Source organism: Oryctolagus cuniculus, chromosome 9, assembly GCF_964237555.1.
Source record: "Oryctolagus cuniculus chromosome 9, mOryCun1.1, whole genome shotgun sequence".
NCBI classification, from domain to species: domain Eukaryota; kingdom Metazoa; phylum Chordata; class Mammalia; order Lagomorpha; family Leporidae; genus Oryctolagus; species Oryctolagus cuniculus.
Window position 1 is genome coordinate 2,422,330 of NC_091440.1, and position 24,601 is coordinate 2,446,930.

The following is a 24,601-nucleotide window of genomic DNA, read 5'->3' on the forward strand; positions in this document are numbered from 1 at the left end:
AGTGGCTTTGAGTCCTGTGCAGGGAGCAGAGGACTGGGAACAGCAGCTGGGAGCATGGGAGGCAGGCTGGCCTCCCCGCAGCCCTGCCCATGGCCTCCCCGCAGCCCCGCCCATGGCCTCCCCACACGCCCCTCACACCCCTCCCATGGCCTCCCCGCAGCCCCGCCCATGGCCTCCCCTCACACCCCTCACACGGCCTCCCCGCAGCCCTGCCCATGGCCTCCCCACACGCCCCTCACACGGCCTCCCCTCACACCCCTCCCATGGCCTCCCCGCACGCCCCGCCCATGGCCTCCCCTCACACCCCTCACACCCCGCCCATGGCCTCCCCTCACACCCCTCACACCCCTCCCATGGCCTCCCCACACGCCCCTCACACCCCTCCCATGGCCTCCCCGCACGCCCCGCCCATGGCCTCCCCTCACACCCCTCCCATGGCCTCCCCACACGCCCCTCACACCCCTCCCATGGCCTCCCCTCACACCCCTCCCATGGCCTCCCTGCACGCCCCTCACACCCCTCCCATGGCCTCCCCTCACACCCCTCCCATGGCCTCCCTGCACGCCCCTCACACCCCTCCCATGGCCTCCCCTCACACCCCTCCCATGGCCTCCCCACACGCCCCTCACACCCCTCCCATGGCCTCCCCGCAGCCCCGCCCATGGCCTCCCCTCACACCCCTCACACGGCCTCCCCGCAGCCCTGCCCATGGCCTCCCCACACGCCCCTCACACGGCCTCCCCTCACACCCCTCCCATGGCCTCCCCGCACGCCCCGCCCATGGCCTCCCCTCACACCCCTCACACCCCGCCCATGGCCTCCCCTCACACCCCTCACACCCCTCCCATGGCCTCCCCACACGCCCCTCACACCCCTCCCATGGCCTCCCCGCACGCCCCGCCCATGGCCTCCCCTCACACCCCTCCCATGGCCTCCCCACACGCCCCTCACACCCCTCCCATGGCCTCCCCTCACACCCCTCCCATGGCCTCCCTGCACGCCCCTCACACCCCTCCCATGGCCTCCCCTCACACCCCTCCCATGGCCTCCCTGCACGCCCCTCACACCCCTCCCATGGCCTCCCCTCACACCCCTCCCATGGCCTCCCCGCAGCCCCTCCCATGGCCTCCCCGCACGCCCAGCCCATGGCCTCCCCTCATACCCCTCCCATGGCCTCCCCGCACGCCCCGCCCATGGCCTCCCCACACGCCCCTCACACCCCTCCCATGGCCTCCCCTCACACCCCTCCCATGGCCTCCCCTCACACCCCTCCCATGGCCTCCCCTCACACCCCTCCCATGGCCTCCCCACACGCCCCTCACATGGCCTCCCCTCACACCCCTCCCATGGCCTCCCCTCACACCCCTCCCATGGCCTCCCCACACGCCCCTCACACCCCCCCATGGCCTCCCCTCACACCCCTCCCATGGCCTCCCCGCACACCCCTCCCTCCTGCTCCCCAGGGCCTGTGCTGGCCACACACACATCAGGTTGTGTCAGGGCTCCTCCGCTGACCCGTCAGGAAGGGTGGACGGCTGCTCGGGCCTGAGGTCCCAGCCGGGCTTCCCTCTGTGCTTGCTGTTTGCCAGGGAGGGCGCCCCCAGGTGCCCTTGCTTCCCGCCACATCTTCCCTCCATCCACCCCCCGGCCCCCCCTTTAATTTGAAAGGCAGACTGAATTGCCATCCACTGGTTCGCAGCAGGGGGCCCTTGGCCAGGCCGGAGCTGGGAGTCGGGGTCTCCAGCCAGGTCTGCGAGTGCAGCAAGAGCCCAGTCTCCGAGCCGTCCCTGCTGCCTCCCAGGGTCTGCGCTGGCAGGAAGCTGGAATCGGGCCAGGGCCGGGAATCGCACCCGGACACTCAGATGTGGGCCCGGGAGGCCACACGCTCTCCCCTGATGCCACCCCACAGTACGGCCTGGTGAGGTTGACGCGCTGCTCTGCAGGAGTCCGCTTCGCTGTTCACTTAGGTTCTTCACGCCATGCGGAGCCCGCGTGTGTGGGCGCTCTCTGGGCTGCCCCTCGCGGGCTCTTTGGCTTGTATCTCATGGCTCGCTGAGGCTCGTGCGCACAGTCCCTGTTCCCTGTGGCTCTGAACACGCCTGCAAAGGGTCTCTGAATTAAAATCCTGGCCCGGGCCAGCACTGTGGCACTGTGCGTTCAGCCACCGCCTGCGACGCCGGCGTCCCTCATGGCTGCTGGTTCCGAGTCCTGGCTGCTCCACTCCAGTCCAGCTCCCCAGTAATGCACCTGGGAAAGCAGCCAGGACGGCCCAAGTGCTTGGCCCCTGCACCCACGTGGGAGACCCGGATGGAGCACCTGGCTCCTGGCTTTGGCCTGGCCCAGCCCTGGCTGTTGCAGCCATTCGGGGAGTGAACCAAAAAGGAAGGTCTTTCTCTAACTCTACCTTTCAAATAAAGAAGTCTTTAAAAAAAAGTCCTTGGGAGGAAGTTGGTGAACCGGAGGGCCGGGGGCCGCTGGGCCGGCCTCCCTTGTCTCCTTTTGGCACAGGTGACCTCTCGTGTTTCCGCAGACTCAGCAGTGTGCCGGGGACCGTGAAGGCCGCGCTGGCCGATGACTTCGACACGCCCCGGGCAGTGGGCGCTGTGCTGGACCTCGTGCACCTCGGGAGCAGACAGCTCAGGGCGGCCACCCAGGTAGCGCCGGCACCCAGCAGCCTCGCAGCCCCTCTGCGGGCGTCTTCTACACGGAGGGGCGTTTCCCGTGCTAGTAGCAGGCAGGCGTCCACCTGCCAGCCCTGTAAGGGGTCCTGGAGGGTGGCCTGCTCTGGGCTACCCCGAGGGCATTCGCAGCCCCAGCCAGCGTCAGAAGTGTGTGTGGGAGGCCTGAAGTCGCATGGCTGCTGCCGCACGCACTGCGCGGCCTTCCTGTTGGTTGGAGGAGCTTGGGGACGTCCGAGAGAAGCTGCCGCCCTCTGGGCTCCTCAGGCTCCTGCCGCTGGAGTCCCCAGACCCAGAGTGCCTTTGGAGAAGCTGTCCGCTCCGCCAGGACGTCTTTGCAGAGCCCCTTTCGTAACCTCCTCCAGGACGGCCTGGCGACCCCTGTGCCCCCGTAGGCAGGGCGCCCCCAGCAGCCAGGGCCTCTGTGGGGCTGGGCGGAGTCGGGGCGAGCGGCACTTCCTCTCCTGCGCCCACGTTTGGGAGCCTCCCTGCCACGTCCTGGCTCGGGACCCAGTTGTCAGGCCGGGTCCTTGCCCTCAGGGGACCCATCTGAGGAGCCAGGGTGGCCCTGGGGACCCTGTTGGAGGCCACCCTGTGCCTTTCATGCTGTTCACCGCACACAGGGGCTCTGGTCCAAACCTTCCTCCACACTGGCCACACTGAGCACTGGCCTTTATGTCCGAGTGACCAGCAGGCGGGTGGGGTCCCGAGTGCTGCGGATGGCCCGGGCTGGTCACTGGGCAGGGACGCGTATCAGTCCTGCAGCCCCCCGTGCCGGAAGGGGCCGGCCCGGCACCTCCCTGCCCTGTGCTGGCACCACCAGTGTAGGGCGGTCAGGGGCCGAGCAGCAGGGCAGTGGCACCAGCAGCTTTCGGCCCCAGCCTCTGCCACGCCACGGCTCACACAACAGGAGTCTACACTCAAAAGCTCGCTTCTTGCCTCAGAAATCCAACCATGTTCCCCTCACCCTCCGCGTACCACACGCCGTGAGCTGCTCCTGGTCACCCTTACCCTGCAGGAGCCTGATGAGCCGGGCCTGCGCTCATGCGTGTGCTGCAGGTGCGCAGACAGCCTGTGCCCCGCCTGCCACAGCGACTCCCTGCTGCTTGTCCTCCAGTCTCCTTTGCACACTGACGTCGGGCTGCTGCACAGCTGAGCCGTGGTGTTGTGTTTTCTCAGATTGATTTATCTGAAAGGCAGAGTTATAGGGGGAGGGACAGAGAGGTCTTCCATCTGCAGGTTCACTCCCCAATGGCCACAGTGGCTTGGGCTGAACCATGCCAAAGCCAAGGAGCCTGGAACTCCATCCGGGTCTCCCACGTGGGTGCAGGGGCCCAGGCATGTGGGCCGTCCTCTGCCTCTATCCTTGGGTGCATTAGCCGGGAGCTGGACAGGAAGTGGAGCAGCCGGACTCCAGTTGGCGTTGGTATGGGGTGTGGTCATCGTGGGTGGCACCTTCACACTCTCCCACAGCTCCGCGGGCTGTGTCTTACAGGAACCCAGCGGCCCAAGAAGCCCTGCTGTGTTCGGTGCCATCATCTCCTACGTTGAAGAATTTTTTTCAACCGTTGGGATTTCTCTGACAAATCAACAGCAGCAGGTACGTCCTCCTTAAATGCTTGGTTCTGGAGCTGCCGGCTTTCCTGGTGGAATGTCCATTTGAACAGCTAATTATCGTGCCAATTTGTGTAGGTACCGGAGAATCCTTTCCTTTCCCTAAGAACTGAATGTTCGGAGCCACTGTGAATGACCCTGTGTGGCTGTGTGAGGCTGTCCCGTGTGCACATGCTGTGTCTCGCCCTGACACTGTGTGAGGCTGTCCCGTGTGCACACGCTGTGTCTCGCCCTGACACTGTGTGGCTGTGTGAGGCTGTCCCGTGTGCACACGCTGTGTCGCCCTGACAGGCCTTGTGTACAGAGGTCACTGCAATAAGAGGACGCTCGCTCTTCCTGAGCCCCTGCTAGCCCCAGCCCCTGCCCGTTCCATGTTTTCTGCAAACAGAGTTCTGGCCCCATACACCCCTTGGGCGTCTCTGCTGACCCCAGTAACCACTGCATGCACATGGATCCATGTGGGACAAACTCCAGGTTTCCCTCGACCTCCCGACAGCGCAGGCCAGTCTCTGCATGGATCCTTGATTTAGGTGTGACGTTTGCCCGGGGCCGGGTCAGGCTGTGTTCCTGGGAGGAACATCACAGGCTCCCCGCCCGGCTCACCAGGTGACCAGCAGGAGTGCCCCTGGCGCCACCTCCTGGTGCTGCTCCCCGGGCCCGTGGTCGGCTGGGCTGGCCGCATTTCCTGGTGGATTCCCACTGGGTCCACGCCTTGCCAGGCTGATTTTACTCCGGTGTTCACAGCTACAGGGACACAAGGTCCCAGCTGTGTTTGATTGGGTAAGCCCACCACCGTCATTGCATTACGTGGCTGGGAGCCGGCCCTGTCCACCTGACGGCCCCGTCATTCTTTGGATGTCCTTGTGCATTCCTGGAGACGAGCCAGGACGTGGGCTTGGCCGTTTCTAGGGGAGCCGCTTCTTGGCGGAGCAGGGTGTTGAGATGCAGGGGTCTGTGTGTTGCTTGCTGTGTAGGGGCTGTGCGCGTGGGCGCGCGCACACACACACACACACACACACACGCCTGCACATACACTGGTTTCTGCACCGAGCCCCTGGATGACCATGACCCCCACCTACTGCAGGTGACTCCCTCCCCCTGCTGGGAGAATCCCACCCTCCAGACCCTCCTGCACAGGCTCCCTGTGGACCCTGGCACCCCCCAAGGCTGCCACCCAACCTGTGGGTGCACCCAGCGGTCAGGGCTTGAGGGACACCCAGGAGTGTTCTGCGTGCCTGTTTCTGACTGAAGGCAGTGGAGCCCCTCAGGGTGTGCCAGAGACCCTCGGCCCGGCCGCTCCCTGTGTCCACAGCACTGCCGGCCGAGGACCGGGCGTGAGCGGCCGTCAGGAAGGCTGTGGCCACCTCTGACCCTGGCGACTGCGGCAGTGTCCAGTTTGGTCCCTTTCTGCGCCTGCTCACGCGGGCGGTGTAGGCTGTGGCAGTGGCTCACGTGTCGGGCTGCACCAGCCCCGCGTGTGGCCCTTCCCACGCCCTGCTGCTGGTAAGGAAGGGTGTTGCCCTGTCAGAAGCGGTTCCTTCAGCGTCCCCAGCCTGGCCTGTTTGTAACAGCGAGAACCGTCTTGTGGAAGCAAGTCGAGGGTTGTGTGAGGCTTGAGAAGTGGGACCCCAGTGTGGTGCGAACGCGAGCCCTTGCTGACCGCTCCGGGGTGTGCGGGAGAGGACACCTGCCCCTTCCGTGCTTTGCAGCTGGGTGCAGCTGCGTCCATCTTCATCCAGCTGGTGGCTGAGCCCCCTGGCGTCCACGCTGCTGCAGGCACCGGGGGCCATGCGTCCTGGTTTCACGGGTCCATGAGGTTGGCCGTGCACCTCTCCTCAGGGACCTGCACTGTGAAGGACAGCTCCAGGGAGGGGAGGCTGGAGCTGGCTGCCCCCGTCGGCCTCACCCTGCCCCACAGCGGCCTCCTGGGCCCCTTCAGTGTACAGGCGGGCGGGTGCGTGGGACGGGACCGTGCACTCCCCTGCCGGCCCTCCCACCTCCCAAGTGGGCCATCAGCTGGGTGGGGGTGAGTGGAGATGGCTGCCGGCACCCCTTGTCCCTGCGGGGTCCTGAGCGGGGGCAGGCAGTCTTCGCCAGGCTCGGCAGCGTGGCGGGTGTGCGCAGTGTGTTTCAGGAGACGGCAGCTCGGCTGCGCTGCGCAGCGTGGTGGAGGAGCTGGTGCGCTTCCGGCTGAAGGTCCGGCAGTACGCGCTGGCCACGCCTGAGGCCAGCGGGGAGGCCCGGCGACAGCAGCTCCAGGAACGGCGGCCCCTGCTGCAGGCCTGCGATGAGCTGCGCCGGGACCTGGCTGCCCACGGCATCAGCATTAAGGTCAGCGCGGCCACCACCCAGAAGCAGAGTCAACAGGTGTCGGAGCGGCTGAGGGGCCAGGAGACCCCGGGGCCCTGCTCCCCAGGGAAGGGGGTGGGGGAGGGGCACGGAGGGTCAGCAGCGAGGACCAGGCCCTGCCAGCGACCCCACCCACCCACCCCCACAGGTCACACTGGCCTCCTGGAGGGCAGGCAGGGAGCCTGGGGGCAGCTGGTCGGACGTCCCCTCAAGCTTGCGGTGTTGCTGTCGGCCCTGGAGCGCGGCGCCCATCTGCTCACGGGCCCTCCCCTTCCTCACAGGACAGAAGCAGCACGGCATCCACGTGGGAGCTGCTGGAGCCCAGGACAAAGCCGCAGCGGCCGGGGGCTGAGCCGCAGCAATAAACGCACCGCTACTGTCCTCGGCCTCGGTGCCTCACTGCAGTGCCAGACCCAGACGGTGACTCAGGGCAGAGGGTGGGGGTCGCCCACCCAGCCTGCTGAGTCCTGGGAGGCGGAGGCCCCAACACGGCCACCAGGCTGCCAGCCTGGCCCCAGGGAGCGCCCCCAGGGGTAGCGGGTGCGGCTCCGCGGCTCGTTGGCTGCGTGTGGCCTGTGTCAGGTTTGTTCAGATCCACGGCAGCGGGCTTGGGAGGCACGGGTGATGAACAGGCTCCTGAACTTTGACCTTCCCACACCTGACCATGTCCTCGCCTAGGAAGCACAGAGCTCTGGGAGGGACATCCAGGGCAGTGTCTGGAAAAGCTCATGTGTGGACAGTAACAGGCTGAGGTGGGCGTCCCCCCGAGGCCGCGCGGCCAGGTCTCACCAGAGCTTCCTGCTAGCGCACACCCTGGAGGCAGGGGATGGCCCACATAGCTGGGTCTCTGCCACCCACACGGGAGCCCTGGATTGAGTCCCTAGCTCCTGGCCACACCCCAGCACAGTGATTTTTCTTAAACTTGGACCGGGTCAGCATCTCCAAGGGCAGAGCCTGAGTCCACACAGGCGCACATGCAGTGCAGACCCCACCCGGGACAGCAGAGGGGCCACTCCAAGGGAACCGGACACACATACACGGCACAGCTCGCCCAGGTCCACAGTGCAGAGGTCACGTTTACTGAAGTCGCACACACGAGACAGGGTGTGACAGCAGCCTTTCCCCCCTGGCCCACCAGCCCCAGCAGGAGTGCAGGCCCCCAGTGTCTGACCTGCTTGCCCAGGTCCGGATCCAGGCCCCACCGCGCCCCTCCTGGTCCTGCGTGGTCCCTGAGCCCAGGGACTCTTGGGTGTGCGGCCGTGGACAACACTGCACAGGGCCGCAGGTACCTCAGCACGCCCCACAGTCCCCACGTGATGGCGTCACCCATGATTTCTTAGCTGATTTATTCGGAAACAGGAAGTTAACCACAACCATCAGCACCCAGTCACTACGCACAACGGGTGGGTGCCACAGCCTTCGGCGGGCCTGCTGGGGAGGACGAGGACCACGACGGAGCGCTGACGCGGCTGGGGAGGGAACGGTGCAGCCTTCACGTCTGTTTGGTGACGCCGGGAAGCTAAGCAGAGTTCAGGAAGACCTTAGTGTCATCGCACGCCACGCTCCCTGTTGCACATCCGCCCGACTACAGCCCTCGCAGACAGCCTGCACGCCCGTCACAGCGGCTCAGGTCTCGAAGAGCTCCCTGAAGGCGGCTCCGATCTCGGCGATCATGTCGGTGGTGGTGGTGGAGCGGCCGTGCTTCCGGAAGGCCTGCTGGTTGCACTGCCTGGTGAGGGAGCAGGCGCCAAAGGCGGCCAGCAGGAGCGGGCTGGGGCTGCGGGGGGAGCGGCGTCAGCGGGGGCTGCAGCCAGCAGGGGCTCGGACTGCGCCCTCGGCCTTGGCCCGCCCTGGCAGCCAAGAGCCACGCGCGCCTGGGGAAGCCAGCTCTGCGACTGCTGACGGCACAGCTGGGAAGGGACACCCGCGGTCTGAGGACGTAGGCACGTGCGGGGAGGGGGGGGCCAGACAGACCCTCGGCGCCTTTCCCCAGAGGACGTGCGGGGGGGCTGCCCCCTCTGGCTTCCACGGGCAGGTCTGAGAGCACCTGTGGAGCACCAGCCACCAGCACGGTGGGAGACGGGCACCCTGGTGGTCCACGGAGCTCTGACAACAGCACTGGGCCCCACCACAGTAACTGCAGGGACAGGGCCCGGGCAGTGCCGGGCAGGGGCTGCTGCCCCGGGCGCTCTGGTGCCGCCGCCCACACGAGTGGTTCACGTGGGATCTGTCAGGGGCCCCTGGCGAGGCGGGAGCTGCTGAGCCACTGGGGAGGTCAGGCAGCTCCCAAGGGGGCATGAGGCTGTACCGTACCCGTGTGTTCTCTCTGGGCCAGCGAGGAGGGCCCAGTGCGCCAGGACGCCCAGGGAGCCCGACAGCAGGTCTCCTTGCCCGCCACACCTGCGGCCGCTGCCTTCCCGGCTGCACACGAGCACTGCACAGAGCAGACGAGAGGACGTGAGTGTGGACGCCGCTGCCACACCCCCCGTGGCGAGGCCTTCCTTCCTGTCTGTCCCCAGCAAGGACTCGAGGCGGCCTCTGGTTTAGTGAGGCGGGCAGATGGGTCTCCTGCCCTTTGGGTGACACGCCAGCACTCCTGCCACCCGGGGCGATGTCTGCACGCACGACCGTCCCGGCCATGCCTGTGACGTGTTTCTGTCTCTCTGGGCATATTTTGAAAACCAAGTGTTGTGTTCTCTGAGTGTGTCAACCGAGAGCTTCCTGGGGAGGCAGGAGCCCCATCCCGAGCAGGGCGCCCGTGAGCACGCCCTCCACACCTGCTGGGCACGGCCCTGCGTGTGCGTGTACAGGGCACTGCACTTGCCTGTCCCTGACTCCAGTCATGAACAGTTCCTTCCCCTCCTCTGTCCCCGCTGTCGCCTGACCGGATCTGGACGAAGGAGCACTTGTTGCCACACACTCGCTCTGTGCCAGGCCTGTTGGCCGGCACACGGCTGAAGGTCGGCGGGCCCCCATGGGGGACGGTGCTTGATGAGTCCACTGCCCGCGTGTGCTCCTAGTGTGTGCTGTGTGTGAGCCAGGCGCACAGCAGGGACCCGCTGGCACTCACCCTGCTGCCCGTCGGAGATGACGTCGCGCGCTCCCTTCTGGACCACGGTCACGTTGCCCAGGGCCTGGCTGAGCTTCAGCACAGCGTCGCCCTGGTCCTCACTGTCCACGGGGCCTCCGAACTGTGACAGCAAAACAAGGCACACCTGAGGGGCCAGCCCTCCTCGGACACTCAGGCCCGAGTCACGGGGCTCCTGCTGAAAGCCAGGCAGGTGGAGGGAGGCCCGGCCACACCCAGCCAGCCCCCGGCCAGGGCAGACCAGAGTTAGATGACCCCCCTCCCAGCCGGACTCAGAGCCTGATGGACACAAACTCAAAAAACAGTGGCTTAGGATTCACAGGCCATGCCCCGCGTGAGGACTCGCGATTTCCCATGTGGCTTCACTTCACCCCCACAGGCCCTCTGAAACAGACGCCGCCATCCTCCACGCCGTGCCGAGGGGCCATCGGAGGGCAGAGGGGCGACCGCTGAGAGCAGGCCATCAGCACGTGGGAGCCCGCGTCTCTGGGTTCGTGAGGATACAAGGCTGGGTCCCGGCAGAACTGGGCCCTCGGGGCTGTGGGGAGCCCAGGGACTCACCACTGCTTCATAGAGCCTGCCGAACTCCACGTGGTTGGGAGTGAGAATGGCCTTGTGGTAGCCCTGGACGAGGGTCGGCTGCTGCGCCACCAGCCACAGCCCATCCTGTGCAGGACACGAAGCTGCCTTCACTGGGCAGCCTTCGAGGGCCCGTGCTCACTGTGGGGAGAGGAGAGGCTACACTCACCGCGTCGATGACAATGGGGATGCCTGTGGCCTTGGACGCTTCCAGAATGCCCTAGGAAAGAACACGAGGCCGTCACCTCCCAGCAGGCCAAGCAATACAAAGTCACGGAGCAAACCATCAAGTGCAGAGAGGAGGCAAGACCTAACGCACTGAGCGGACAGGAGCCGCAGACAGGCCACGCGCCAGACACACCGTGCCTGGCCGGGTTCCCAGGCCAGCCACACAGGCCCCCACATCAGCATTCCGACTCCACAGAGACGCTAACCTGCACATTCAGAAATGGAAGTCATGAGATACGTATTTTCAGTAGCACTGAGATGTTCTCAGGTAATGAACCACAAAAACAGCAAGTCATTTTTCTCCGATAGGATTAAGTCTAAGTGGGTTTCTGCTCTTAGAAGTCTGTCTATGTATGTATGGAAACAGGCACGTCAAAACATCAAAGTAGAGTTAGAAGACGGGCTTAGCAGTGAGGGGGTCCATCCGTCCTGGAACAGCACCAGGGTTCCTGTCCCCACCCCGCTCCTGGCTCCGGCTTCCTGCTAGTGTAGCCCGAGAGGCAGGAGATGATGGCTCAAGCATTGGACGAACCATCCCGAGTTCCAGGCTACGGGGTTCAGCCTGGCCCATCAGGCTGGTGTGGGCATTTGGGTGACACAGGCCTGTATTTGTTTCTCTGTGTCTCTCAAGTAAAAATGTTAAGTTTTTTAAAAAGTTTTTGTGCAAAAATTTTGCAGTCTGTTCATAACCTGCATTTCCAGACGTTTTGAAGTGCCCCGTATGTAATCAACATATGGTTGTGTGCTGTCATGAGCCGATACCTTCCGGCACAATTACACATTGCAAGGACGGTCTCCACTTCCCAGCAGAAAACTCTCAGAACAGACGCAGGTGCCTCAGCTGAGTGGCCTGGGCTCCCCCTCCCACGCTGGGCTGCCCGGTTGGAGTCCTGGCTCCTCGGCTTCAGACCCAGCGCGTGCTCACAGGCACCCTGGAGGCGGCAGGCGGGGTCCCCCAGTAAGTGGGAGGCGCCCGGCCTGGCTGCAGCCTGCTGCCGCCCCAGCTGTCGAAAGCCTCTGGGGACTGAATCGGGACATGGAAGATGCCTTTCCACCTCTCTCTCTTTCAAAGAAAATGAAAATAAGTACAAAGAAACTGAAGGAAGAAATTACTGAAAGAGCGTACACTAGGGGAAAGAACTCAGGAGGCGCCACACACGTCCCTGTATGACTGCGGTGCACCGCAGCGCCGACTGCACTCCTGAGCCGCTGGGCCTCACAGGTCTGCTCTGCCGGCCCGTGCTCGCGCCCCGCCCAGTCCTGCCCGGCGTGCGCGATGGCCCCTGGGAGCGAACTGAGTGGACAAGGACTGTGTCTTTTTTTTTTTTTTTTTTTTTTTTTTTTTACAGGCAGAGTGGACAGAGACAGAGAGAAAGGTCTTCCTTTGCCGTTGGTTCACCCTCCGATGGCCGCCGCGGCCGGTGCGCTGTGGCCGGCGCACCGCGCTGATCCGATGGCAGGAGCCAGGTGCTTCTGGTCTCCCATGGGGTGCGGGGCCCAAGCACCTGGGCCATCTTCCACTGCACTCCCAGGCCACAGCAGAGCTGGCCTGGAAGAGGGGCAACCGGGACAGAATCCGGCACCCCGACCGGGACTAGAACCCGGTGTGCCGGCGCCGCAAGGCGGAGGATTAGCCTAGTGAGCCATGGTGCTGGCCATCCATGTCCTTTTTCAACAACTGGCCTGCTTGCCTTGATTCGGGCCTTACGTTAAACTGAGTTCCTGCCAGTTCAGAGCTCCTGGCCGCCAGTGGCAACACCTGACGACGTCACCTCCGTGTGTCCTCTGGTCAGTGTTTAGAGGACAGTCGCCTCAGTGAGCACTCCAACACCGGAGCACAGCCAGCACCGAGTGTCTCCTGCACCGGGCAGCGGTGTAGCCGCAGCCTCCTGCGAGCCCTACACAGCACCACAGCCCCGAGCACCAAGCCCTGTGAGGCCCCGCCCGCCACCCAAACCCTGTGTGTGCGCGCCTGTGCTCTCGCATTCCGTGACGGAACGTCAGAAACGCGTCCTGCAGGAGGTACCCGGAGTGGACAACACAGAAGTGTTCAAGAGGGAAGAAGCTGAGGGTGGGAACCCGTGAAACGTCACAGTAAACCATGGTAGGTGACGTAGCTGTTAAAAAGCAGTAAGTGGGACCGGCGCTGGGGCGCAGCGGGCAAAGCCGCCGCCTGCCGCGCCGGCGTCCCATACGGGCGCTGGTTCGAGTCCCGGCTGCCCTGGATCAGACAACTCGGGATCCAAACCACTGCACAGCTGAGAAGCCCTCTGTTGCTGGTTAAGGCGCAGTCCTCTCCAAGTCGGCCCAGCGGCACATGAGCCTCACCAGAACCCCTGGCTGCCCTGTGGGGGACGAGCTGAGCCCAGTGAGCGAAGGACTCCCTCTCCCATCTCAGAGGCTCCTGCGTGGCCCCAGCAACCAGACGAGCAAGCGGCCTGAAGGCGGCTCCATAGACCCGGAGTGCAAGGGAAGCCTCCCGTTGAGGTCCGCTGACTTTCCAGGAGGAAGCCCTGCCACGACGGGCAGGAGCGGATCCCACAGTTGGCTCTGGAGCAACTGGATGTGCACATGCACAGGAACGAGGCAGGACCGTCCTTACCCCACTCGGAACACCCTCCCCTAACCACAGGTTAAACCTGAGGATAGGCAGAACCTTAGATGAGACACCCGAGGCGTGAGACAGGAGAAAACAGATTGGACTTCATCAAGATAAGAACTCTGCTGCAGACAGTGCCACTACGGAGGCGAGGACGGCCCCTGCACGAGAAGAGCCATGGGGATCACCCGTTGTGGAGGCGAGGACGGTCCCTGCATGAGAAGAGCCATGGGGATCACCCGTTACAGAGGCGAGGACGGCCCCTGCACGAGAAGATCAGGTAGATCACCATTACGGAGTGAGGACGGCCCCTGCACGAGATCGAGTAGATCACCCGTTGCGGAGGCGAGGGCGGCCCCTGCACTAGAAGATCAGGTAGATCACCCGTTACGGAGCAAGGGCGGCCCCTGCACAAGAAGATCGAGTAGATCACCCGTTACGGAGGCGAGGGTGGCCCCTGCATGAGAAGATCGAGTAGATCACCCGTTACGGAGCGAGGGTGGCCCCTGCACGAGAAGATCGAGTAGATCACCCGTTACGGAGGCGAGGACGGTCCCTGCATGAGAAGAGCCGTGGGGATCACCCGTTACGGAGGCGAGGACGGCCCCTGCACGAGAAGATCAGGTAGATCACCATTACGGAGTGAGGACGGCCCCTGCACGAGATCGAGTAGATCACCCGTTGCGGAGGCGAGGGCGGCCCCTGCACTAGAAGATCAGGTAGATCACCCGTTACGGAGCAAGGGCGGCCCCTGCACAAGAAGATCGAGTAGATCACCCGTTATGGAGGCGAGGGTGGCCCCTGCACGAGAAGAGCCATGGGGATCACGTCTGTGATGAGGGTTCTCTACCAGAACACACATCGGAAAGAACTCTGAGATTCAGACAGGCAAGCGGTTTTGGAACGGAGGGAGGGTGTGCGTTCGCACAGAGGGAAGCCGGCACTCGCGATGCCAGCACCCGGTATCGGGTCCGGTATCAGGGCACGGTTCACGTCCCCGCTGCCCGCAGTCCACCTGGGAGGCAGCAGACAGCCCAGGATTCCCTGCCGCCCGTGTGGCCGGGCCAGGCCTTGGCTGGTGGGGTCATTATCTATATCTTCCTGTCTGGCTCCACCTCTCAGGTAAGGAAGGAACTCCACAAATGGCCAACAGCCGGGAGGAGCTGCTGCCCATCGGCCATCGGCAAGTGGAGGCAGAACCTCCGTGAGCACACACCAGTGAGCGGCCACTCCCCACCTCCCAGGAGGGCTGACGACACGGATGACAGTGAACATGAATCCTACCAAGTGCGGGCACCAGCCCGAACCTGGCCACTGCCAGAGACCCACCGCCACCAACAGCCTGGGGCCTCTCCAAAACGGATGGCAAGAAACGCTCCCCACGACCTGAGAACAAAGATGACGAGGACGGCAGGCCAACCCTACCCGCCTGGGCGCTGAGAGAAGTCAGTGCGCTGCCCCAGCGTCTCTGATCGCGGCTTCTCGTTCGAACTGTGGTGTCGCCCCGCACCCACACCAGTCAGCTGTCTTCCAGGCACTGGCACTTAAGAACAAACTTTTCTTTTAATGTTTGTTGATTTATTTTCATCTCCTTGAAAGAGAGGGAGACGGAGACAGTGAACTTCCATGTCCTGGTTCACTCCCTAAGTGATGGCAACAGCCAGAGCTGGGCCAAAGCCAGGAGCCCGGGACTCCATCGAGAGCTCCCATGTGTGTGGCAGGGGCCCGAGCACGGAGCCCTCTATCTCCCAGGACACTTTAGCAGGAAGCTGGGTCAGAAGTGGAGCAGCCGGGGCCTGCACCATGGTGTCGCGGTCTAAGCCTCCACCTGTGATGCCGGCATCCCATGTGGGTGCCAAGTCAAGTCCTGGCTGCTCCAGTTCAGATCCAGCTCTCTGCTGTGGCCTGGGAAAACAGAAGGTGGCCCAGGTCTTTGGGCTCCTGCACCCACGTGGGAGACCTGGAAGCTCCTGGCTCCTGGCTTCATGTCAGCCCAGCTCTGTCTGTTGCAGCCATTTGGGGAGTGAATCAGCAGATGGAAGACCTCCCTCTCTCTGCCTCTTCGTAACTCTGCCTTTCAAATACATAAATAAATCTTAAAAAAAAAAATAGTGGAGCAGCCGGGGCCCTATGCTGTGGCATAGTGGGCTAAGCCTCTGGTTCGAGTCCCGGCTGCTCCTCTTCCAATCCAGCTCTCTGCTATAGCCTGGGAAAGCAGTGGAAGATGGCTCAAGTGCTTGGGACCTTATGGGAGACTGGGAAGAAGCTCCTGGCTCCTGGTTCTGGATCAGCTCTGCTCCAGCCGTTGTGTCCATTTGGGCAGTGAACCAGTGGACAGAAGACCTTTCTCTCAGTCTCTCCCTCTCTCTGTCTGTAACTCTATCTCTCAAATAACAAAATCTTAAAAAAACAAAAAAAAAATGGAGCAGCCACAACCCCAACTGGGAATGCGACACCAGATGTGGGCAGCCCAAGCAGCGGTGCACCCACCTCCACAACGCCCGCCCCAAGGACAGGCTGTGAGCTCAAGGCAGTCGGAGAGGCGGCAGGAAGCCTGCAGCACTCCCCGCCCCCCCCCCCAGCAGCGGGCCCCCAGGGAAGCCGCTGTGCACCTGTGTCCCCCCTCCCCCAGCAGCGGGCCCCCAGGGAAGCCGCTGTGCACCTGTATCCCCCCCCCAGCAGGCCCCCAGGGAAGCCACTGTGCACCTGTGTCCCCCCCCCCCAGCAGTGGGCCCACAGGGAAGCCGCCGTGCACCTGTGTCCCCCCCCCAGCAGCAGGCCCCCAGGGAAGCCGCTATGCGCAAGTGTCCCCCCCCCAGCAGGTCCCCAGGGAAGCCGCCGTGCACCTGTGTCCCCCCCCAGCAGCAGGCCCCCAGGGAAGCCGCTATACGCAAGTGTCCCCCCCCCCAGCAGGTCCCCAGGGAAGCCGCCGTGCACCTCTGTCCCCCCCCCCCCAGCAGCGGGCCCCCAGGGAAGCCGCCGTGCACCTGTGTCCCCCCTCCCCCCAGCAGTGGGCCCACAGGGAAGCCGCCGTGCACCTGTGTCCCCCCCCCAGCAGCAGGCCCCCAGGGAAGCCGCTATGCGCAAGTGTCCCCCCCCAGCAGGTCCCCAGGGAAGCCGCCGTGCACCTGTGTCCCCCCCCAGCAGCAGGCCCCCAGGGAAGCCGCTATGCGCAAGTGTCCCCCCCCCCAGCAGGTCCCCAGGGAAGCCGCCGTGCACCTCTGTCCCCCCCCCCAGCAGCGGGCCCCCAGGGAAGCCGCCGTGCACCTGTGTCCCCCCCCCCAGCAGGCCCCCAGGGAAGCCGCCGTGCACCTGTGTCCCCCCCCAGCAGGCCCCCAGGGAAGCCGCTGTGCATGCGTGTCCCCCCTCCCCCCAGTGGGCCCCCAGGGAAGCCGCCGTGCATCTGTGTCCCCCCCCGCAGCAGGCCCCCAGGGAAGCCGCTGTGCGCGTGTGGCCCGCACCTGGACGCTCCCCAGCAGCTGCTCGTCTCGGCCCAGGCCGGGTCCCACGACGAGGGCGTGCAGCCGGGGTAACCACTTCTGCACCTCCTGCACCGCAGCCGGGCTGTCACTGGACAGAGGGAAGAACGGCGCCCTCAGGCACGGCAGCGACGGCGGCTGATGGACAGAAGTCACAGAGGCTCCGAAAGCTCGGGCAGTTGCTGAACACTCCCACGGCCCGGCCCGGCCCGGCCCCTCGCTGCACTCAGCCTCCGACCTGACCTCCAGACACGGGCGTGGTCTGTGACGCCGCAGTGCAGACCCTAGCTCTCAACACTGCGGCTGGTTTCCCAGTGACCTGTGCCCGAGGCCCGCGGTTAGCCCACCACCCGTGCTGGGTAGGGAGGCAGCTCCAGCTAGCCCCCCACCCCCACCCCCCATGCCACCGTGGCTGGCGCTGCCTTCCTCGCGGGGACGCCGCCTGCCGCCCTTTGATGGCCCGGTCCCATCTGGCGCCCCGCTGCTTCCCCTGTACGACCTACCCCGCTGAGGCCTCTGCCGCCCACAGGCTGCCCTTGTCAGGGTCACCAGGGACCCCCTCCTGCCCCGGGAGGTGCAGTCACTCATCCTTGGTCCTCAGCCCCCACAGGGCCAGGAGCCAGGCAGGACCGACCCAACCCCTCCAGGCTCCTTCCTGCCTGCCCTCTGCTGGCCCCTGGCCTGCCCTCCTCGACCGTGTGCTCCTGTCCTGGACGGGTTAACAATCCCCAAACCTGGGGCCAGCGCTGTGGCGTTAACCCGCCCGAGGTGCCGACATCCAGGATGAGCGCCGTTTGAGTCTGGCTGCTCCGCTTCCGAGCCAGCTCCCTGCTAACACGCCTGGGAGAGCAGAGGACGGCCCAGGTCCTTGGGCCCCGGCCACCCACAGGGGAGATTGGTGAAGCTCTAGGCTCTTGGCTTCAGCTGGCCCAGCCCCAACCATTGCAGCCAGTTGGGGAGTGAGCCAGCAGTTGGAACATTCTCTCTGTAACTCTGACTTTAAAATTAAGTGAGAGTAGAGTAGAGTACAGTAGAACAGAACAGAACAGAAGAATCCCCAAATCGACGCCATCTCTGAGGCCCTCGGCTGCCTACTAGCCACACCCACCCGGGTGTCTCAGTACACCCAAGCCAGCCCGATCTTCACCCCCCGCCCATGCTGCTCCCCGCTCTTCCCGGCACACTAGATGGCGATGCTACCTTCTCCATGTTTCAAGCACACCCGGACCTGGGTCCCTCCTCACCACCACTGCACCACTGCCCCTCGCCCAGGACCCTGACAGGAGTCTGCTCCCCAGGGAAGCTGATGGCGAGGTCCCCCCGTCCCCTGCTCAGTCCTCACGGTGAGCCCACCTGACCCTCTCCCGTCTCTCAGACAAGTGCTCCCCGACACGCCATCGGCCGCCATTCGGTGCCGGCTTCTGGTGTGGCTCCACTCCGCACTGCTGCCCTGGGCCCCGACACAGCCTGTGCGCCTGTGCTGCCCCTTCGTCAGCTCTCACCGCCTGCCGCGTGGTCCCGCTGTCTGCCCCCAGGGCGGTGCCGCCCAGTACAGGAGGAACCAGCAGACTTAACTGAAACTGCACAGAAGAGACACCTGGCTCCGAGCCCCACCCGCCGCATCTCCAGCGCCAGGGCACAGTCCCGGCGGCTCTGGGAACACGTCCCCACTAGGACTGCCCTAGGAGGCTGAGCAGACCTCCCAGGCCCCGACAGCGTGGGACCAGGCCACCTTGGGCTGCGAGCAGAGCAGACACTGGGCAGACATGCCCAGTGCAGCAGCGGAAGCGCCACGTGACCGGGGGAGCCGCGTGCGGGCAGACTCACAGGACTGGGTGCACGATGAGCTCCGGGCTGTAGGACTTGATGACGGGCGCGGCCTCCCTGGTACAGAACACGTGAGACAGATCTGCGCCCTGCGGAGCGAGAACAGAAGTGGAGCACCAGTGGCTGACCCCCCGACGCTGACCTCAGACCAAACTACAAATGTTAGCCCACAGCAGTCAGGCGGCCATGAGGGAGCACCTGAACCAAAGGCGGGCTCCTGGGGCCCGGCCCCCGGCATGCTGCCGCTGGACACGGCCCTGGGGCTCGGGCAGTGCAGGGCACGGCCACCTGGGGTCAGCCGCTTAGGCTGGGACCGCGGAGGCCCCCAGGACCGTGCTGGCGAAGTGCAGCGGGAACACAATTTCAGTTTAAAAACAAGTGGGTTTCAACGCTGAAGCGTTTATCCTGGCGCGAGAAGTCGGGGCGGGCGGAAGGTGTGCGTCACCCGCGGTGACTCTGCGATGCTATGGAGACTTCCATCAGGATGTGCGCTTCACCCACATGGAAATAACCCGGCTCGCTCCCCCAGAGCGCCGTAGCGGAGTTCTGGGCGAACGTACCACTTTGAGAGCCGAGATCGCTGCGAAGTACGGGGCTCCGGTGTACCTAGGAAGACAGACGCGAGTGAGACGTCTCCAGTCACGGACGCAGGCCCAGCTGATGAGGACAGTGCAGACACGAGGCGCCCGGCACAGACCCCCATTCGGCAGGCAAGCCCGCACTTCGGAACCCTTCCTGCCGCTGCCTTCCAGGAGCGCGTCTCCCTGTGCCGTGTGGTCGAGCCGAGGCGGGCGGCCACCTGCCGCTGCCTTCCGGGAGCGCGTCTCCCTGTGCCGTGTGGTCAAGCCGAGGCGGGCGGCCACCGCTCAGGGCACTCGGGAGAGGCTGGGGTCCCGAGCAGGAGGACAGCGATGGGCAGGAGGGCAGAGCAGGCAGCGGGCTGGCACGGCCCTCGTGGGCCCCTGCGCTGTTCCCGGCGTCCTCACTGGTGGAGCCGCCGGCAGGCTCTGTGTGCAGCACCCTCAGTGCCCCAGGGCTGCTGTGGCTGCCCACTGGCCCTGCTCCTCGCACTGGGGCAGACACTGGGCGCCTGGGTCCAGCTGCCACCCTACATCCCGTCCTAGGAGAGTGCTCCCCACGGCAGTGGAACAAGCGGGCACTGAGCACAGACAGGCTGTCACTTTCACACTGCCTGCTCCAATGCGGCGTGTCACAGGACTGACTCGTGCACGCCTCCCAGAACAAGTAGAGGGCATGAGAGAGCCACGGAGGGGGAAGCCGCGAAGGACAGACCCAGGTGCAGCCTGCCGGGCACGGGGCACCAGAAACAGAGCAAGAGACAAGGCAGGAGGGAGGGCAAAGGCAGCAGGCGCCCCACAGACCACAAGTCTCTGCGGCCAACACGGCAGCAAGACGTAAAAACCAGGTGACAGCCTGGGGAGGGGCTGGGCCGTCTCGGGGACCCCCAGGAACTGGCAGAACACACAGTATGCAGTGTGGGAGTGGGAGAGCCCAGAACAGGAAGAAGCAGTCACCCAGCACTGGACTCACCAGGGGACAGCTCCACCGGGGCCCCACAGGGCCTCTCCTCCTCAATCAGAAAGTCTAGCAGTTATAAAACGCCAAAAAGTTGACCACTTGGTATCCTATCACATACAGTTTTTAAAAAACATTTCTTTTATTTGAAAGGCAGAATTAGAGGGAGAGGGTAGGGAGGTACAGAGAGAGAGGTCTTCCATCCTCTGGTTCACTCCCCAAATGGCCTCAATGGCTAGGGCTGGGCCAGACCAAAGCCAGGAGCCAGGAGCTTCCTCCAGGTCTCTCACGTGGTTGAGGGCCCAAGCACCTGTGCCGTCCTCTGCTGCTTTCCCAGGCCACAGCAGGGAGCTGGATCAGAAGTGGAGCAGCCGGGACTCGAACCAGTGCCCATATGGGCAGGCAGCACCTGAACCTGCTGTGCCAACAACGCCGGCCGCGTGGCAGACACGTAGAGGACTCTGGGGTTGAACTCGACAGACAGACACACAGCGCCCGACTCGCCACTCACTCCTGACAGCCCCCGACCACGCCGATCCTTCCGTCCTGCCCTTTGTGCTTGCTGGCGCTCAGAGGGGGGACGATGGCTCTCACCAGCAGGGAAGTCCTGTCCATGTCGTGCACGGAGGATGCTGCCCGCGGTGAAAACGCTCTTTGCAGCGCTGGAAAACAGGAAAATGAAGGCGCTCAGGGGCAGAGACCACACGCCGTCCCCGCAGCCCAAACGCCTGGCAGAGCCGAGGCTCCCCCGGTGTTCACCGTGTGCCGTGTGCGGGCGGGGGCTGCCCAGAAATCGCAGCACTAAGCTCGCCGGATACCGCGCCTGTTAGCGCCAGGGCCGCCTCAGCCGGTCTGGTTCTGGAGAACCGCATCTGCAGGGGCTTATCCATTACAAACGAACTGTAACCTGATAAGCTGCCAAAGCAACTCTTTCACTGGGCTCAAGGCGGCCTGTAAAATGAGCCGACTGTGCGCTGCTCGGTTTCTGCTGGCCCTCCTCGAAAAACCTCCCGCGGATTTACCACGGCCCGCCAGTAAGGGGCGCGCTCACGTGTAAGGCAGAGCGGGAGCGTGGAGAGCTGATAAGGCAGAGGAACAATGTGTCCTCCTCACAGGCGCTCGTTTAAATGGCATGTTTGCAGAGCGACGCACACACAGTCTGCTGGTTCATTCCCCGAACGCCTGTGACATCCAGGGCACAGCCAGGAGCCCAGAACTCCGCCCGGGTCTCCCGGGTGACCATCAGCAGGGGCTGCTCAGACACAGGCAGCCGGGGCTCGAGCCGGGCGCTGAGCTGTGGAGGTGGGCACCGAGCAGCTTCACCCACTTGCCGCACCACCACCCGGCCCCAGAATCTCATCCTCCAGCTCCATCCCTGGCTGGGAAACTGGACACACGTCCCAGGTTCCACCGGAGACCGAGGGCTGTCCCTGCTCCTCCTGATCAAACAGTCCCGTCCTGTAACTCTGCCAGTTTTACTTTTTTTTAAAAAAGATTGATTTTATTTATTTGAAAGACAGAGTAACAAATAGAGGTAGAGACAGAGAGGTCTTCCATCTGCTGCTTCACTCCCCCGATGGCCGCAGTGGCCGAGCTGTACCAATCTGAAGCCAGGAGCCAGGAGCTGCTTCTGGGTCTCCCACGCGGGTGCAGGGCCCGAGGACTGGGCCATCTTCTGCTGCTGTCCCAGGCCAGAGCAGAGAGCTGGATCGGAAGTGGAATAGCGGGGTCTCAAACTGTTGCCCATAAGGAATGCCGGCGCTTCAGGCCAGGGCTTTAACCCGCTGCGCCACAGCATGGGCCCCCAGTTTTACTTTTTGCTCAAGAAACTCATCCAGGGGCCTGTGGCACAGCAGGGTAAGCACCACTTGCGATGGCTGCATCCAATGTCACAACACTAGTTCAATTCCTAGCAGCTCCACTTTCGGTCAGTGCACGGAGGGCTCAGGTTCGTCCATGACACACACAACGGGGACCCGGATGGAGTCCTGGCTCCTGACTTCAGCCTGGCCCAGCCCAGGCTGCTGTAGAATTTGGGGAGTGAACCAGTACCCGGATGACCTCTCTCTCCCTTCTATGTCTCTCTTATTCTTTCAAATAAATTTAAAAAATTATTTTTAAATTTTAGATTAGAAGAGCATTGACCAGTCTGTTCTTGGACGAGCAGCTGGAGCCGCCTGAGCTGCTGCATCGTTCACACTCCGAGAGGGAAAGGAACACGAGGGCCACCACCCACACCTCTCACGCCTCCCAGATCAACCCAGGAGGAGGAGTCACGCAGAACCCCGAGAAAAGTACACGGAGGCGGCGCAGCCACCGAGCCCTGCACCGGCGAGGCCTGCCTTCCCGAGCCCACCTGCTCCTGCCCCGAGCCGGCGCAGAGCCAGGCCAGGGACACCCCGCCTTCCCCGAGCATTCCCGGCAGGCACACGGCCCTGCTGGTGGCCCTCTGACGAGCTCGTGACAGGAACTGGGTGCTTGCACAGGGAGAGTCGGTGCCAGCGTCACCGCGTGCCGTCGTGACAGCGCCTGACACACGCGTTTCACACCTTGGCACGCTAACACGCTAACACGTCCCTCTGGACGCGCCGGGGCTGCCAGAGCTCCCGGGCCGGCGCCGCCGCCGCGTCCTGGAGAGCCTGGCCCCCGGCTCGGGCGCACACCCCGTCCGCGTCCCGGCCCACGCCGCCGGGCGTAGCGGTCAGCCCTGGGCTCTCCCGGGCCGAGCGCGCCCCGCACGGTCACTCGGCCTTCCGAGCAGAAGCGGCCGGCGGCGGGTACCTGCGTTCATCGGCGGCCCCAACAGCGCGAGCGCGGCAGACAGCAGGGCAACGACGGCCCCGCCAAAGACCGCGGCCCGGGCTTCCGCCCGGGTGGCCATCTCGGAAGGGCCGGAATCGATCTTACCTCGCCGGGAGCAGGCCGGAATTGCCCTGCAGCGCAGAACCACAGCCATCGGCGGCCTTCCGGGTTCCCGGCCGCCCCTGCGCCGCCGCCGCGACCGCAGCCCACAGGCGGCCTTCCGGGTTCCCGGCTGCCCCCGGGGCGCCCTGGGCCACAGCCATTGGACAGCCCTGGAGGCACGGCCGGAACCACAGCCATGGGGCACGCCTTCCGGAATCCCGACCACCCCCGCGCCTCTGCCAGAGCCGCAGCCATTGGACGTTCCTTCGGGGGCTCCCGGCGGCCCTCGCGCCGCAGACGGAAGTGAGGGCCCAGCCAGCGGTAGTACAAAGGCCGGGGCGGCGGCACCCCTCCACACCCCGCTCCGGCTCCTCTTGTCCAATGACGTCCGGGTTCAGATTATTGACAAGCAAGAGGGCCAACCAGATCTGGCCCCGACTCTGGCCCGTTAGAGCTTTGCAGGTGAAGCAAGTCGGGTCTTGATGACGTAGGTTTCCGGTTGTCCTCTGGGCGTCGCTGAGGCCAGTCGAGTGCGGTCGGAGTGGGCGCCGGAGAGCCGGCCGGGGGCCCCGAGTACCCAGGGAGGACGGGCCCACGACACCCCCGGGTCGCTCACGCCCTCGTGTCTACGTGACCTGCACGAGCGGTCACCTGCGGGATCTTGCAGCAGCTCGGGTGACCTCAGTGTTGCCGGAACAGCTGTGCTGCGGGGGCGGGGGGACCAGGGAGTCTGCACCTAAAAGCAGGTGCACGTGGGGCCCGAGTGCTCCCTCGCAGCCACTGAGTCTCGGTCATCCTGTGTAAGCTGCAGGACCCGCGAGGGGCCATGCGCCCGGCTCCTGCGCTGGCCCCCTCACCCGGTGACTCAGGGGAGCCCCCGAGGTCCCGCGCCAGCCCTGTCTCACCCGGTGACTCAGGGGAGCCCCCGGGGTCCCCCGCCAGCCCTGTCTCACCCGGTGACACAGGGGAGCCCCGGGGTCCCCTGCCAGCCCGGTCCCGCCCGCCAGCCCTGCCTCACCCGGTGACTCAGGGGAGCCCCCGAGGTCCCCCGCCAGCCCTGTCTCACCCGGTGACTCAGGGGGGCCACCGAGGTCCCGCGCCAGCCCTGTCTCACCCGGTGACTAGGGAGCCCCCGAGGTCCCCCGCCAGCCCTGTCTCACCCGGTGACACAGGGGGGCCACCGAGGTCCCGCGCCAGCCCTGTCTCACCCGGTGACTCAGGGGAGCCCCCGAGGTCCCCCGCCAGCCTGTCCCACCCCGGACCTCGGGGTCCCGCCCGGCAGCCCTGTCTCACCCGGTGACTCAGGGGAGCCCCCTGGGTCCCGCCGTCCTGGTGGCTCAGAGTCTGCTCCCTCTGCTCCTGCTAACCACGGCCTGGGTGTCTCACCCCCACCTGCGAGAAGCCTCCCTGGCAGGGAGTCTGGGAGTCTGTGTCCTCTCTCGGCCCCACCTGGCTTTGACAGCTGCAAGTCAGGGTGCCTGCAGCACTTCCTGCGGGTGGGATGGCCTGTGGCTTTCCCGGTGGTCCACGGCGCACTCTGCGGCCACCTCGGACCCGGAGCCAGCCGAGCTCCGAAAGGGGGCGGGTGGGGCGGGGCCTGGGGAGAGGGAGGGGAGAGAGGGGACGGGTAGGGAGCCTGGGAGGGAGGGGATGGGAGGGCGGAGCCTGGGAGAGGGGTTGGGGCGGAGCCTGGGAGGGAGGGGATGGGGGCGGAGCCTGG

The 24,601-nt window shown here is 64.9% G+C and overlaps 2 protein-coding genes across 10 annotated transcripts in view; one reads left to right on the forward strand and one right to left on the reverse strand.

Annotated features, from left to right (window-relative positions):
* Positions 1-12,957, forward strand: part of CARS2 (cysteinyl-tRNA synthetase 2, mitochondrial) — a 47,209-nt gene extending 34,252 nt beyond the window's left edge. Inside the window, exons 12-15 of the mRNA XM_070048567.1 lie at positions 2,531-2,654; positions 4,174-4,278; positions 6,417-6,623; positions 6,923-12,957. Of these exons, the coding sequence (XP_069904668.1) occupies positions 2,531-2,654; positions 4,174-4,278; positions 6,417-6,623; positions 6,923-7,006 (520 nt within the window). The 3' untranslated portion in view covers positions 7,007-12,957. The remainder of the gene's footprint in view (positions 1-2,530; positions 2,655-4,173; positions 4,279-6,416; positions 6,624-6,922) is intronic.
* On the reverse strand, positions 7,700-24,543 carry NAXD (NAD(P)HX dehydratase). 9 transcript variants are annotated; one of them, XM_070048576.1, is made up of 10 exons: positions 24,331-24,543; positions 20,489-20,639; positions 19,002-19,047; positions 18,442-18,530; positions 16,597-16,705; positions 10,478-10,528; positions 10,291-10,395; positions 9,712-9,832; positions 8,955-9,075; positions 7,700-8,418 (listed from the first exon to the last, which is right to left on the reverse strand). In XM_070048576.1, exons 2-10 carry the CDS (start codon positions 20,590-20,592, stop codon positions 8,268-8,270), a joined length of 897 nt encoding a protein of 298 aa, XP_069904677.1. In that variant the 5' UTR covers positions 20,593-20,639; positions 24,331-24,543; the 3' UTR covers positions 7,700-8,267. The 9 variants fall into 9 exon arrangements, with proteins under 9 accessions (XP_069904677.1, XP_069904678.1, XP_069904679.1 ...); XM_070048577.1 differs by having other exon boundaries at positions 24,175-24,477; XM_070048578.1 differs by having other exon boundaries at positions 16,597-16,752; positions 20,572-20,639; positions 24,331-24,464.
* Positions 24,544-24,601: the final 58 nt, after the last annotated feature.

What these genes read in the sequence shown, in the direction of transcription:
- NAXD (XM_070048572.1), bottom strand. Translation starts at nt 23,042, where the DNA reads ATGGCTGTGGCCCAGGGCGCCCCGGGGGCAGCCGGGAACCCGGAAGGC. An exon ending in TCCGGCCTGCTCCCGGCGAG is followed by an intron (nt 20,640 to 22,884) that starts GTAAGATCGATT and finishes CCTGTTTTCCAG; the next exon opens with CGCTGCAAAGAGCGTTTTCA. An exon ending in AGCTGCTGGGGAGCGTCCAG is followed by an intron (nt 10,529 to 16,596) that starts GTGCGGGCCACA and finishes GTTCTTTCCTAG; the next exon opens with GGCATTCTGGAAGCGTCCAA.